The sequence below is a fragment of the Meriones unguiculatus genome, chromosome 5, assembly GCF_030254825.1.
Source record: "Meriones unguiculatus strain TT.TT164.6M chromosome 5, Bangor_MerUng_6.1, whole genome shotgun sequence".
Taxonomy (NCBI): Eukaryota; Metazoa; Chordata; class Mammalia; order Rodentia; family Muridae; genus Meriones; species Meriones unguiculatus.
Genome location: NC_083353.1, coordinates 36,723,122 through 36,737,394, shown reverse-complemented (window position 1 = coordinate 36,737,394; position 14,273 = coordinate 36,723,122). Strand labels below are relative to the sequence as shown.

At 37.2% G+C, this 14,273-nt stretch overlaps 1 protein-coding gene across 6 annotated transcripts in view; it reads right to left on the bottom strand.

The window, feature by feature from the left end:
* The window catches only part of Tmem161b (transmembrane protein 161B), a 91,338-nt gene that overhangs the window by 4,294 nt on the left and 72,771 nt on the right, over positions 1-14,273 (bottom strand). For 5 of the 6 annotated variants that reach the window (XM_060383629.1, XM_060383630.1, XM_060383631.1 and 2 more), the window contains 4 exons: positions 8,476-8,627; positions 7,855-7,915; positions 7,187-7,327; positions 4,490-4,603 (listed from right to left, as the gene is read on the bottom strand). In XM_060383629.1, coding sequence (XP_060239612.1) covers positions 4,490-4,603; positions 7,187-7,327; positions 7,855-7,915; positions 8,476-8,627 — 468 coding nt within the window. The remainder of the gene's footprint in view (positions 1-4,489; positions 4,604-7,186; positions 7,328-7,854; positions 7,916-8,475; positions 8,628-14,273) is intronic. The other variant, XM_021664578.2, reaches the window with a different exon arrangement.

Sequence of the window (14,273 nt, the reverse complement as noted above, 5' to 3'; positions counted from 1 at the left end):
ATGATAATGGACTAAACCTCTCAAACTGTAAGCTAGCCACAATTAAATGGTTTCCTTTTTAAGAATTGACTTGTAGGCAAGTTGATATCCATGAGAGGTCTCCTCTTCTTTGAGAAGGGAGGGGGGCTTAAGAATAGGGGAGTGGAAGTTCCCACTGCGATGTAAAGTTAGTAAATAAATTAATTAATAAAAAGAAAGGAGAGGTCTACTCTAATTAAGACCTTCCCTGCCAAATAAAAAAATTTCCCCTATGTATGTTTCTATCCATTCTACTATCAACTGCAGGGAGCTTCTTCTTAGCTCTTATTTGGGATATCAGTGTGTGCATTTCAATAGTCATGGTAAGCACCTTAAGACCATGCTACAGATCAGATCAGTACCATTCATCATCCCGTTACTATGTCAAATTACTCCAGAAGGTAGTACTTTTTGAAGCAGAAATCACAATTCTTATAACTCAATAAAACCTTTAAGCCTTTAAAAAGACATCAGAAAGTCTATCTTCAATGCCAAAATACTTTAAGCCTTTCAGAGTAGCCAACTTTCTTAAAAGATGTCCTAAGAGTATGTGTTGTCCAGGGTCTAAAAGCAACAATCAATAAATGGGACCTCATAAAACTGAAACCTTCTGTAAAGCAAAGGACACTGTCATTAAAACAAAACGACAGCCTGCAGACTGGGAAGGGATCTTCACCAACCCTATATCTAACAGAGGACTAATATCCAGAATATATAAAGAACTAAAGAAGTTAAACAGTACCAAACCAAGTAATCCAATTAAAAACTGGGGTACAGAGCTAAACAGAGAATTCTTTGTAGAGGAATATCAAGTGGCAGAGAAACACTTAAAGGAATATTCAACGTCCTTAGTCATCAGGGAAATGCAAATCAAAATGACCATGACATTTTACTCTACGCCCATCAGAATGACTAAGATCAAAATCTCAAGTGCCAACACATGCTGGAGAGGATTTGGAGAAAGGGGGATTCTCCTCCATTGCTGGTGGGAATGTAAACTTGTACAACCACTTTGGAAATCAATTTGGTGCTTTCTCAGACAATTAGGAATAGTGCTATACCAATCTATACCAATCCTAGGCATATATATCCAAATGATGCTCAAGTATACAACAAAGACATTTGCTCAACCATATTCGTAGCAGCTTTATTCATAACAGCCAGAATCTGGAAGCAATGCAGATATCCCTCCACTAAGGAATGGATACAGAAGTTGTGGAACATTTACACAATGGAATACTATTCAGCAATTAAAAACAAGGAATCATGAAATTTGCAGGCAAATCGTGGGATCTAGAAAAGATCATCCTGAGTGAAAGACACAAATGGTACATACTCACTTATAAGTGGATATTAGACATATAATATAGGATAAATCTACAAAAATCTGTACACCTAAAGAAGCTAAGCAAGAAGGCAACCCTGGGTAAGATGTTTGGTCCTCATTCAGAAAGTCAAACGGATCACATCAGAAGAGAGAGAAAACAGGGAATAAGACAGGAGCCTTCCACAGAGGACCTCTGAAAGATTACCCAGCAGTGTATCAAAGCAGATGCTGAGACTCATAGCCAAACTTTGGGTAGAGTGCAGGGAATCTTGAAAGAGGGAGAGAGATAGAAATACCTGGAGGGGACAGGAGCTCCACAAGGAGAGCTGCAGGACCAAAAAAAATCTGGGCCCAGGGGTCTTTTCTGAGACTTGATACTCCAACCATATCTCCAACTCATGAGGATAAGCTAGAACCCCTGTACAGATGCAGCCCATGGCAGCTCAGCCTCCAAGTAGGTTCCCTCGTAAAGGGAACAGGGACTGTCTCTGACATAAACTCAGTGGCTGGCTCTTTGACCACCTCCCCCAGCAGAGGAAAGGCAGCCTTACCAGGCCACAGAGGAAGACAATGCAACTACTCTTGATGAGACCTGATAGACTAGGGTCAGATGGAAGGGGAGGAGGACCTCCCCTATCAGTGGACTGGGGGAGGGAAGTGAGAGGAGAAGAGGGAGGGAACTGGGATTAGGAGGGGATGAGAGAGGGGGCTACAGCTGGGATACAAAATGAATAAACTGTAATGAATAAAATAATAAAAAATCAGAGAGAGAGGAAAAAAAAGAGTATGTGTTGTCTTTTATATGGCCTTTAAATGGGTTCTGGGGACCTGAATTGGGGTCTCTGTACTTATAATTTAGCAACTGAGTCATCTCCCCAGCCTGAAACAATTAACAAAAAAACCTAAAACACTTTGCAATAGTTCTTCCTTCCACATATTCTATTACTACATCAACTTGCTGTTCAACAGCAAGTGCCCGGGATGAGCCCTGAAGCCCAGTGTGAGGGCAATGGAACGCCATGCTCTTGAATAGGAATAGCAAAGGAAAGGCAGAGAGGGCAAAAGTGTGATTTCATCTAAGTGTTTTCTAAACTCAAGGTCAGAACTGGGGAGGAGACCAACATTTTATAATTCTTAAGTGTTTGCTTTTCTTTTTCAAGGTTATGAATGCATGTGGATATAAAACGCCAATGCAACGGCACTGTTAGCTAGAAAACACAAACATAGTATTTTAACAACACATTTCAACTACAATACGAAGAGACAAATGAGCCAGTCACAGGAAAGGACAATATACAGGACATAAGCACATCTGCAACCTTGAACCTTTCTTTACAAGTGACCTGTCTAGAAATCCCTTCCCTGGAGTGTGGAACAAGGACTGAATGGTAGCACTGCAAAGATGGGTATTTCACAGACACAGAAGAGAACAAACCAAATTATTAGAATAACTAGAATATGACTGACTCATGTTTCAAGTTCAAGATTTGGTGTAACAGGTACTGAGTATATTCTAATGCTTATTACGGTAATACAAATATCTGATAATGTGCTCAGACGGAATGTCTCAAGAAGAAATCTGAGCTATGGTAAAACTCTAGGTAAAGAATAAGGCACAAGAGGCAGTCTCAGACCCTGTAGCAAAAAGTGAAAAAGAAGCCCAGGAACAATGGTGTGTGGAGGCAGATGCAGGCGATCACTCTGAGTTCAAGGTCAGCTGGGGCTGTAGTTAAGATCTAGTCTTAATAAAGCAATCAGTCTATCAGTCAGTCCGTCAATCAGATAATGGGGATAAGGAATTCTTCCCAGATTTCAAGTTAACAATGGTCTTTATGATACCTTCTGGTTTTCCTTTCAGGCTACACACACACACACACACACACACACACACACACACACACACACACACACACACACACAAAGGCTACATGTAGCCTCATTTTATTTAAGCACAATTCTAAATAGAAAAGCAGCATATCCACTCTACTTCTGACTACACACACTCTCCCATTAACTAACTGATGTAATTTTCTTTTTGATAACACACAGTTACTATTTCATCATCTACCACATGGATGCTAGACTTCAAATAATTTTTGTTGTTGTTTGGGTTTTTGTTTGTTTTAAGACAGTTTCTCTGGATAGCCTGAAAGTGCTGGAATTTGCTCTATAGACCAGATGGCTTTGAACTCAAAAGATAAAAACTGCCTCTGCTGTTAAGGTTATTTTTATAAAACTGTATGTGTTTCTCTCTTAATCCGGCTAGCATCAAAATAATTGAGACTCTATTATATTTGTTTATAAAGCAGTATAACACAATCCTGAGCAGTATTAACTATACTCTTAATCCTCTAAACTAATCTGGCTTCTATCCAGTTTATATACCAGAGATACTTGCACCATGTGGCTTTCCCTGCTGAACTCTCTCCTATTCTCCCTTGGATCTCTGCATGTGGCTGAATACCCTTACTTCCTCTTCTAACTCCTCCTCCCCTTGCTGGCTGGAACTCTAGCCCTATTCTCTCCCACTGATCAGCGACTGGCTCTAAGCTGCTTTACTGGCATATCAGGGGACAACTGGGGAGCACTGTTTACACAACACTGAGACAGGAGATTCTCAAAACAAGAACTGTACTCAGATATGGCGGAAGGGGAGAAGGGACAGACAGAAATCAGCACTTGAATTACACAATAATTTTATGCCTACAGTCTCTCCCATGTACTGGAATGAAAGGGATCCACCAATACCACCCACCATAAATAAAAACTTTAAACTAAATTATTAACTTTTGATTTGACTTTATGAAATACAACAGAAGAAAAGATGGAAATAAGGAGGAAAAGGTTTTAAGAAGACCCCAGGCTGTTGTATAGAAACAAAGTGGAAAATGAGATTTGCTACTGCTACATTTGGGAGATGGTGGGGACAGGGAGAGAATCTCACTATGCAGAGGCAGGTAGATATCTGTGCGTTCAAGACCAGACTCTACATAGAGAGTTCCAGGAAAGGCAGAGCTACACACTGAGACCCTATCTCAAAAAAAGCAAACAAGCAAACCTAAATTTAGTTTGTAAATTTAGATAAGTAACATTTAGAGAAGCAGCTCTGATTATAATGAAACAAAGCTCAGTACCCATACTTACAAAGGGACACTTTCTTTACCCAGTGGTGGGTTCATGATGTAGTCTTTGGTGAGTGGTTTCACCCAGAGCAGAACCATAAATAACGGTGCCAAGAAGTTGATATGAAGTAATGTTCTGGAAGTATACAAGAAATACACATAAAAATCAAGAAACAAAATGTGCTAGTAAAGTGTAAAGATATTACATTTCTTATCATTTACTGTTAACTGGAGTCCTTAAGAAAGGAGGTTATTATCTTAGTTTTTCAGATGAAAATATGTAGGCCTAGAAAGTTAAATGGCCATTTAGAAGATTAGGAAGATAGAAGGCCAAAATAGAGATTTGTTCTCTTCTACTCTAGATGTAGTTGGCAATCTCTAAATCCATGATTCAATAAACAGGTATTTTAATGATTCTCTAATTTCAATGATTCCAATAGGACAGACACAGGAGTTATCTGATAATTTTCAACACAGCTAAACAAAATGCTTGCTCATTATTCACCAATAAATGACAGTGATTAACAAAGTCATAATACTAGAAGGCATATGGCAAATGAACACAACTTATAACTGAGGACCCTTTCAATACATAATGATTATTTATAACATTAAAATTATATTTACCAAAATTACACGACTCAAAACTTGTGTTTCTTCTTGGACTGTTACAAACATAGTTGAAATTAATTTCTTTACCATATGCAAATAAAGATCATTTACTTTTTGTTCCTATTTTTAGTTTTGTGGAACAGATCTTGATATATAGTCTCACCTGGCTGCCACTTTGTTATTCTCAGCCTCACAAGGGCTGGAATTACAAACTGGAATCACCACACCCAGCCTTAGTTTACACCTGACAAACTAAACTTCTAAGGAAGCAAAGAGATTTCAGGACTGAGGTACATATACACATGGCTGCCAAACTTTTGTTTTAGGAACAAAAGGCAAACTTGGTAGATTATTTTATTACAACATAACTGCTTTCATAACCAACCACAGAGAGGGCTTAACTACAGGTTTTAAAACACACACAAACACATACATTTACTACACATACTACATAGACAAATGGTAGTGACAGGTGTGACACATGGAGCTGAGTCAGGGACAGTAAAAACAAGGAAAGGTGGTTACAACCCTAGTATGATACAAGTTGTAGCACAGTGCCACAGAAGTGGAGACAAGGCTGCTACTTTGCCACTCAAGTTACCCAAAACAGAACTAGCTTGCCCACAGGGTTACAACACGACAGAGTGCTGTATTACAATACAAGGCTCTAATAAACAGGAAATACAACAAAATCCCAAATCCTCACAGGCTAAACATGTAAAACAAAACCACATTTTACTGAAGATAGATGTGCCACCCCTCTCTCCATCACTAAACGCTTTCTGTTTTATAGTGATTCTTATATTCCATAGTCTTGGTAAACCTTTGAGGGCAGGGAAGAAAGAGCAGTATTAGGTATGCATTGTTGCTAGGGAACACTCGTGTATCGAGAAGCAGTCCACAGCGGTTTCAGTAGCTTGTGAAGGGCTCCCCTCCACCCACCCTTTTCAGCTTATTTAAATCTTAACACTAGGGGTAGTGGACTGCAGTGTGTGTAGAGAGGAGGGGGAAACCAGGTTTTGTCTTAAAAGAAGCCTTTAGAGAAATGGGTGGTGGGAAAAGGCAGGACACAGTAAAGAACACGCTGAGTAAAAGAAAAAGGGGGAGATGAAGTAGTGTATAATGGGTGGGAGTTAAGAATAAGTAAACACATACTAAACATGTAGAAAATGGAGCCAAGGAGAAAAAGTAAAAATTAGAGAACATAGGTAAGAGACTAGAATGCAAAAACAGAGGAATTAGCACCATTAAATGTAGTGTTTTAAAGAACAGTGATTTTAGAAAATGATTGCCTACAGGAGCCTAATGACTGTACACATGTATATAAAGTGAAGCCCTCTCAAATAGGGCTTACACTGCAGGTAAGACAACCTAGATAAAAGTGAACGCATATAAAGCCCACCTTTCTGTTAAGATGCCTCTATCCGTAAACAACCAATCAGATTAAAAAACAAACAAACAAACAAAATCTAACCAACCAAATAAACACTCCCCAAATAAAAACAAACCCCTGGAGTAACTACAAAAAAAATAGCAATGAGCTTGAAATCATAGGCAGAGTTTTAATATGTTTTCTTCATTTCAGAATCAAAATAGAATTTGGTAGTTAAAACCAACTATAGGATGTTGCACAGTATTTGCAGTCATAAAATAGCAAATTACTTTAAGTCTATCAACAACTTAAGGAAAACATTTCTTATGGCTATAACTCTTAGGTTTAAAAATACTTAATTATCTTAAATAAAAATATTAAAATCTTTGAATAAACAAATAAACCTGTCTTAAAATAAAAATTTTAAATGCAAATTTCCATAGACCAGTTCAACAGTAAAGCCTGAAATATCGTAAGTTTCTGAATTAAAAATAATTAACATGAATCTTGGTATTTTCATGTTAACAGGTAGAAACAAGTTTAACAACAAAAGTATTTTTAACATTGGCTTGAAATTTCAAAGAGAAACTACTTATAGTAGAGAGGAAGTGGTGTAATATCAAATACTTATTAATTTTTAATAAAATAATTTATTATTTTATCACAATAATATACCTTAATTAGGATGGAAAACATATATTTATCTGCATGTGCTTATGTACATTTTCCGCTTACTGTGTAATTTTTTCTGTTGCCAAATTCAGGGCATCCAGATGCATTTGAGCCAGCCGTAATCCAGGAAATGTCAAAAAAGCCCCAATCAGTGAACAGAAAACAGCCAGGAAAAATTTGAAAGTAAGTTTTGAAACAGGACCCCTAAAAATAAAGTTTAAAAAAAAAAAAAAGGCTGAAAAAGTTTTTGTTAAACTTACTAAGAAACTTTCCCCCCATTCAGGTAATTTACAAATCACAATAATGTCAGTACACTAATATGTATCTAGAACAATCCTGACCTTACTTATAGCAGAATATGGTAAACTATAGACTAAACCAAACTAAACTAAATACAGAATAAATCTCTTTAAATGACAGCTACCAGTTCAAGCTGCACATTAATGACATATGGCTCGGTTATAAATTAGTTTCATCTTTGGAGACAGTGGGATTATAAGAGAAAATATAGCTAAGAATTTGATGGAAGATTCTACCTTTAAACAACTGTTCAAAGTATGAGTAAGCCCTTCCTACAAGTGATCACCCATACTGAATGAAGGAGGGAATGAAGAGTCCTATTATAAGGGAATCATTTTTACTGATTCAAATTAACTTATTATTGATAGTAAAATCTGCTTTAAGAATGGAAATGTTAAATTTAAATAGTGCTCAACTTTTCAAAAACTTACTGAGATTCTAAACCTTGCTTTTCAAGAAACTGCATCGCACTGTCTGAAAAATTTGTAAACCCTGCAGAAGAAAAAAAAGAAAACTTATCATGACAGTGAAATGCAGACTCTCCCAGAAAACAGAACGTTTTATATTTTAACGACCAACTTTGCTCTTTTGTGTTAATTAGTATGCTATAATGCAATAAAATCGGTCTCTAAAATATCCTTTTGATACCTGTACATTCCATAAGTGCATAAATTTTAAATTGATCCTTTTGCATACAGAAACTGATTTAAGAAAAAATTGAGGGTGCAGTATTTTGGGGATAAGATTGATACGAACCTTACAAAACAACAACAAAAAAGATCTCATTGTTCAGGAGGCAGAGGCAGGTAGATCACTGTGAGTTCGAGACCAGCCTGGTCTACAAAGCAAGTCCATGACAGACAAGGCTATAAGAACAACCTTGTCTCGAAAAACCAAAACAACCAACCAACCAACCAACCAAAAATGTCACTAAAGATTAACATCAACAAAGGTTAATTAGAACATAAACCAACTTTAATTTTAAATATTTATCAGATTAAAACTTAACTAAATACTGAAATTAAAATTTTAGAGTTGTATACAACTTTTACCTGTTTCAAGTCCAAACTCCAGGTAATTCTCTGTTACGATCAAAACTGCCATTGCTTTAACGAAGAAAAAAAATCCAAAGGTGACACAAACTGACCTTTCACCACCATCTTCTACTTTAAAATAGTGTGTAGTTAATGAAAATAGAACTTTGCTGCAGAAGGAAAAGTTCAGGAAAAACCACAAATAACTTGTGGGAACTATGCACAGCCATCTTTACATGATGCAAATGCCAAAAGAAGTAAACAGTATTCACTCTGATTCTACTGGTTTGTCTGTCAGATGTCCTCTGGAAGTGAAAACTAAAGAAAATCTTAATGGAAGTAGAATTGAAACAAGAAGAGAATCTAATAAGAGTTTATATTAAATTAAGGAAAAGTATACTAAAATTAAGCTGTAATTACATAACATATCTTATATATATGATTCAAATTTAACTGGGTTAACTACAGAAATTTATGCCAACAGATTCATGAAAATAGCATGGGAAGGAGTAGAACTTTTAGGCAGCTACACTTCTTTTTTTTAAGATTTATTTATTATATATACAGTATTCTGTCTGCATATACAGCTATATTCCAGAAGAGGGCACCCGATCTTATTCTAAACAGTTGTGAGCCACCATGTGGTTGCTGGGAATTGAACTTAGGACCTCTGGAAGTGCAGCCAGTGCTCTTAACCTCTGAGTCATCTCTCCATTCCAGGAAGATACTCTTATTGTGCAAATTTATCAAGCACTTATGTTTATTACTTACATTTATAATTAAATGCATAATGTAATACCACAGGATTAATTTGTAGCTGTTTAACAATTTAAAATTTAAAAATTATTAATAGCTGCTACTAAGCTGTTATATAAAAACTATTTAGGACCATCATTCATATGAGGGTTAAGCAAAGACAAGTTCCTCCTGAGTACTCCAAACCAGTCAAAGTTTCAACATGCTCACCTTGAAAATCAAACAAAAAGACCATGTTACCTGAAGCCCACGTAACACATACACACACACACACACACACACACAATCACACACACTCACTCACACTCATTTAATCGGGATTATACACAGCACTTAATAGTTATGTCCCGCAGCTCAGAGGTAAAAGATGGAATCTTTTCAAACTAGTGAAGCATTCTTGTTATAGTTTTCAAAGGTAGTAAGCTCTATGCTAAAATGGAAGCTAATTTATTTGTATTTTAATTAATTAATCCATCAGTTAAAGAATAAATGGTGTTAGGGTCAAAGCCTAGGGCCTTATGCTTTCTAGGCAAGTGATCAACCACCAAGACATGCACATCTTGCTAAATTATTTCCACAGCAAAGAACAAATCTTTAGAATCTGGAAAGCTGAAAATCTCTTCAAAGTACAGAAGAAGTTTAAAGAGCAATACTGACACTTGCATCTTACAGTGCAGGACTTTGTGGTGCTTCTGTGTTTCACTCTTCCTAAAATTCCTACTACTACCATATAAATTTTCACTATATAGAACTAGTCAATCTTCTTCCTGTTTTGACTAGCACCTACGCAATCATTTATCAGCAGCTAAGAGTATACTGTGGCACTGCTGAACCTGGCATGAATCTATGCTATCAAGCTTAAGCAAATTATCAAATGATGTTAATTTAAATTCAAATGATTCACAGACATTTTTCAAAAGCATAATTTCCATGTTATTTTAAGAAAGATGATTTTGTCTCTTTCATGAAACCATTACATATAACACAGTATCATTGTTCTCAACTTTTATACATAAAGGGATTTTGCCAATTACACTCTCATATTCAGTTATAGAAAAGATTCTTCAATAGCAAGTTTTTTGACAAAGCCTCAAGAAACCGTATTATTTTATATTTACCTTAAATTAAAATATATATGCTTTTATTTTATTTTATATTTACATATATATAAATATAAAATCTTAAAGTTATAACTCTTGACTGATAATGTTCCCCACAAGAATCAAGAGACTTACAGAAACCTCAGGACGAAGATGAAAACCCTGTTTTTAGTTGTTGGACAGGGTTGCCCAAGTGACTCCCAAAACAATATAAGCTATGGCTATTGTTCTTGGTTTGTTTCAGAGGTTGAAGGTAAGACTCTGAAAACTTAAAGAGACAGTACTTGGATGATTTGAGTGGGATCTAACACAAAAGCCTCCTCTAGCTTCCACAGTATATAATACCAGACAGTACTATGCAAACTGCCAAGGGAAGGAAGAAATCAATAGCTCTATCTAGCTGTGATGCTTATGAACCACAATGACCAACATGGCAAAATATCCCTAAAGGAGCAATAGTGGCATTCATATTTTAGTAGTGACCAACAGCTGTCAAACTGGACTTAAAGTTCACTCAAAAGCAGGGAAATCATGCCTGGTACTTGAAACCTACCAACTACCTGGGACAGGTGAAGGCTTCAACCCTCCACCCCCCAAGACAGGGCTTCTCTGTTTATAACCCTGGCTGTTCTGGAACTTGCTCTGTAGACCAGGTTGTCCTCAAACTCAAAGAGATCCACCTGCTTCTGTCTCCTGAGTGCTAAGATTAAAGGTATGTACCACAATTGTCTGGTTAAAACTTAAAACTTACAGGTAAGTATAGCTTCTCCTCCTACAACAAATAGAGAACATCACAGAAAACCACACACACAAAAAAACACAGCTGTCAAAAGACCATGGGGACCTCAGCCCAAACCGATATTAGAACTCCTGTTAATATCTAAGGCTCAGAGAGCAAAAGGATTATGAGAACCAGAGGATCAGAAAATCTGCTGTATCTCCTAGAATTCGCTGCATAAATAACACCTGAATCATGAAAATATCAATACTCATGCTAATGTAAAAGAGTGGGAAAAATCTTACAGGGTCCAACTCCCTAGACAAAGAACTACAAGCAATTAAAGACTACTAACAGAAGGGGAAGTTTGGATTTATGTATTTTTGCATCACTCTCTCTCTCTCTCTCTCTCTCCACACACACACACACACACACACACACACACACAGAGACTATAGTAATAATCAAAGGAAGAAAGGGCATCAATTTGAGAGGGAGTGAGGAGGAACATGAAAAGGATTGAAGAAAGAAAAAGGGAAGAAGTGATTAATATATATAATTATATACTAACTGAATGTATATTTAAAAAATACATTGCCACACATATACATACATATATGTAGACACACACACACACACACACACACACACACACACACACGACCCTGAAAGAATCCAAAGTCTCTAATCAATTTTAGCAATGCACGGATACCTCAACATACATAGATAAATGTAATTCATCATGTAGTTAAGATAATAAAACAAAACAAAAAAACCCAGAAACATCACCACCTTAATTAAAAAACCTCTCACAAAATCCAGTATCCCTTCACCATAAAAGTAATGAAAAGGCTGGTGATGGAGGAAGTGTATATCAACATAATAGAAGATACATATGTCTTTGGCTAATATCATACTAAATGTAGAAAAACTTAAACACATTCACACTAAGATCTAGAATAGGATAAGAATGCCCACTCTTCCCACTTTTATACAATATAGTTTGAAGTCTAAGGTAGAGCAAAAAGAGAAAAAAAAAAACACAAAAAACAAAAGCGATACAAATAGGAATAAAAGAAAAAATATCCCCTTTTTGTAGAAGATATGTAAGAGACCCTTAAGATGCCACCAAAAGCTTTTAGAGATGATAAACACTTTCAGCAAAGTAGGAAGATACTAGAACATGCAAGAACCAACACCCTTCCTACATAGCAATGACAAACACTGAAAATGAATTCCCACTGACAATAGTCATAAAAAAAAATGTCTAGGAATGAACCAAGAATGCTACAATGAAAACTTAACAACAGATTGGATTGGAACAAGTAATCTTGTGAATATGGCCATCCTACCAAGAGCAACCTATAGATTCAATGCAATTCCAATCAAAAGTCCATGGCATCTTCATGGATATAGAAAACCAAAAACCAATCCCAAGTCTTACCAGGCAAACAGGAACTGGGATAGCTAAGGCAGTCATATGTAAAAAAGATACTACAGGAGGTACCACAATACCTGATTTATACGACACAGACACAGTAATAAAAACACACTAGGGCAGTGGCACAAAAACAGAGAAAAATGAAATAAAATTGTGAAACCAAATATAAGTTCATGTAACTACAGCTACCCAATTTTTGGCAAAGATGTCAAATATATATTGAAGAAAAACTGTACCTTAATCAAATGATGCTGGGAAACCAGAATATCAGCATGCATGAAAATAAAACTAGATGTATAAAAATCAACTACAAAAGCATCAAGGACCACTTCAACATAATCCTGACATCATGAAACTCGTACAGAAAAAAGTAGGGTGCATGCCTCAACTTAGAAGGACAGGTAAGACCTTGGGAAATAAGACTTGAGTGCCTCAGGAAATAAAAACAACTGATAAATGGGATCTCACCAAACTAAAAAACTTCAGTACAGGAAACTGTGAAACAAGTGAAAAGGCCCATATTTGCCAGGTATTCATTCAACAGGGATTAATGTCCAACATATACAAAGAGCTCCAAAAACTAAACATTGAGAAATATCAAGAACTCAACTAAAACATGGACTATGGAATGGAGCAGAGCAGAAAATTCTCAAAAGAAAAACTAAAAAGTGCCAGGAAACACTAAAAAGTGCTCACTAAAAAAAAAAAAAAAAAAAAAGTGCTCAGTAGAGGATCTGAGATGGCAGTGACCAGAGTGCACCATACCTAAGGGGCAAAGGATCTGAAACTCCAAAATTGGTGAGTGATGGGGCTGCTGAACTCAAAACAACGACATCGAGGCTTCCTGGGAGAAAGGGGACTAACTCTGAACTGAGACCATTTAGATTCTGGCCACCCGTGGACTCTTCCGTGGATTTCTCCTGGGGGCCCAATCCCCAGGCATTTCCCTGTATCCACTTGCCCTACTCCCACATTGGTGGAGGCTGCAGAGGTGGCCTCCAGTGCCAGTGGCTCCTAGCAAAGAAATCCCTCCTCCTCGGGATCTGGGACAGAGAATACTCAATCCCCCCAACCCCCAGCACTCCCCTGGGACTGGCCACCATAGTCCTTCCCTGGCAGAAGTGAAGGCTAAAGAGGTGGCCTGCAGCACCCGCCAAAGAGCAAAATGCCAGCCCCCAGTGCCAGCAGCTCCTATCAAAGAAAACCCAGCTCATGATCTGGGACAGAGAATACTCAATCTGCTTCCTCTCCCCCACACGTTCCCCCAGGACCAGCCAAAATAATCCTTCCCTGGCAGAGGTGAAGGCTACAGAAGCTGCCTGCAGAGACCACCACAGAGCAGTGTCCAACGCCCAGTGCTGAGAGCTCCTAGGACAAAAAAAAGATGAGGAGCAGCACTACATTCTCATCAAAGGAAAAATCCACCAAAAGGACATCACAATTCTGAACATCTATGCCCCAAATACAAGAGTTCCTACATTTGTAAATGAAACATTATTAAAGCTTAAATCACACATTGATCAACACCTTAATAGTGGGAGACTTCAATACCCCACTATCACCAAGGAACAGATTATCTAGACAGAAGCCAAATAGGGAAATAAAGGCACTTACAAAGGTCCTAATTCAAATGGACCTAATAGATGTCTATATAACTTTTCACATTCTTTTCAACACCTAATGAAATCTTCTCCAAAATAGACGATATAGTTGGTCACAAAGCAAGCCTCAACAGATACAAGAAGATTGAAATAATCCCCTGTATTCTATCTGACCACCATGGACTAAAGCTGGACCTCAA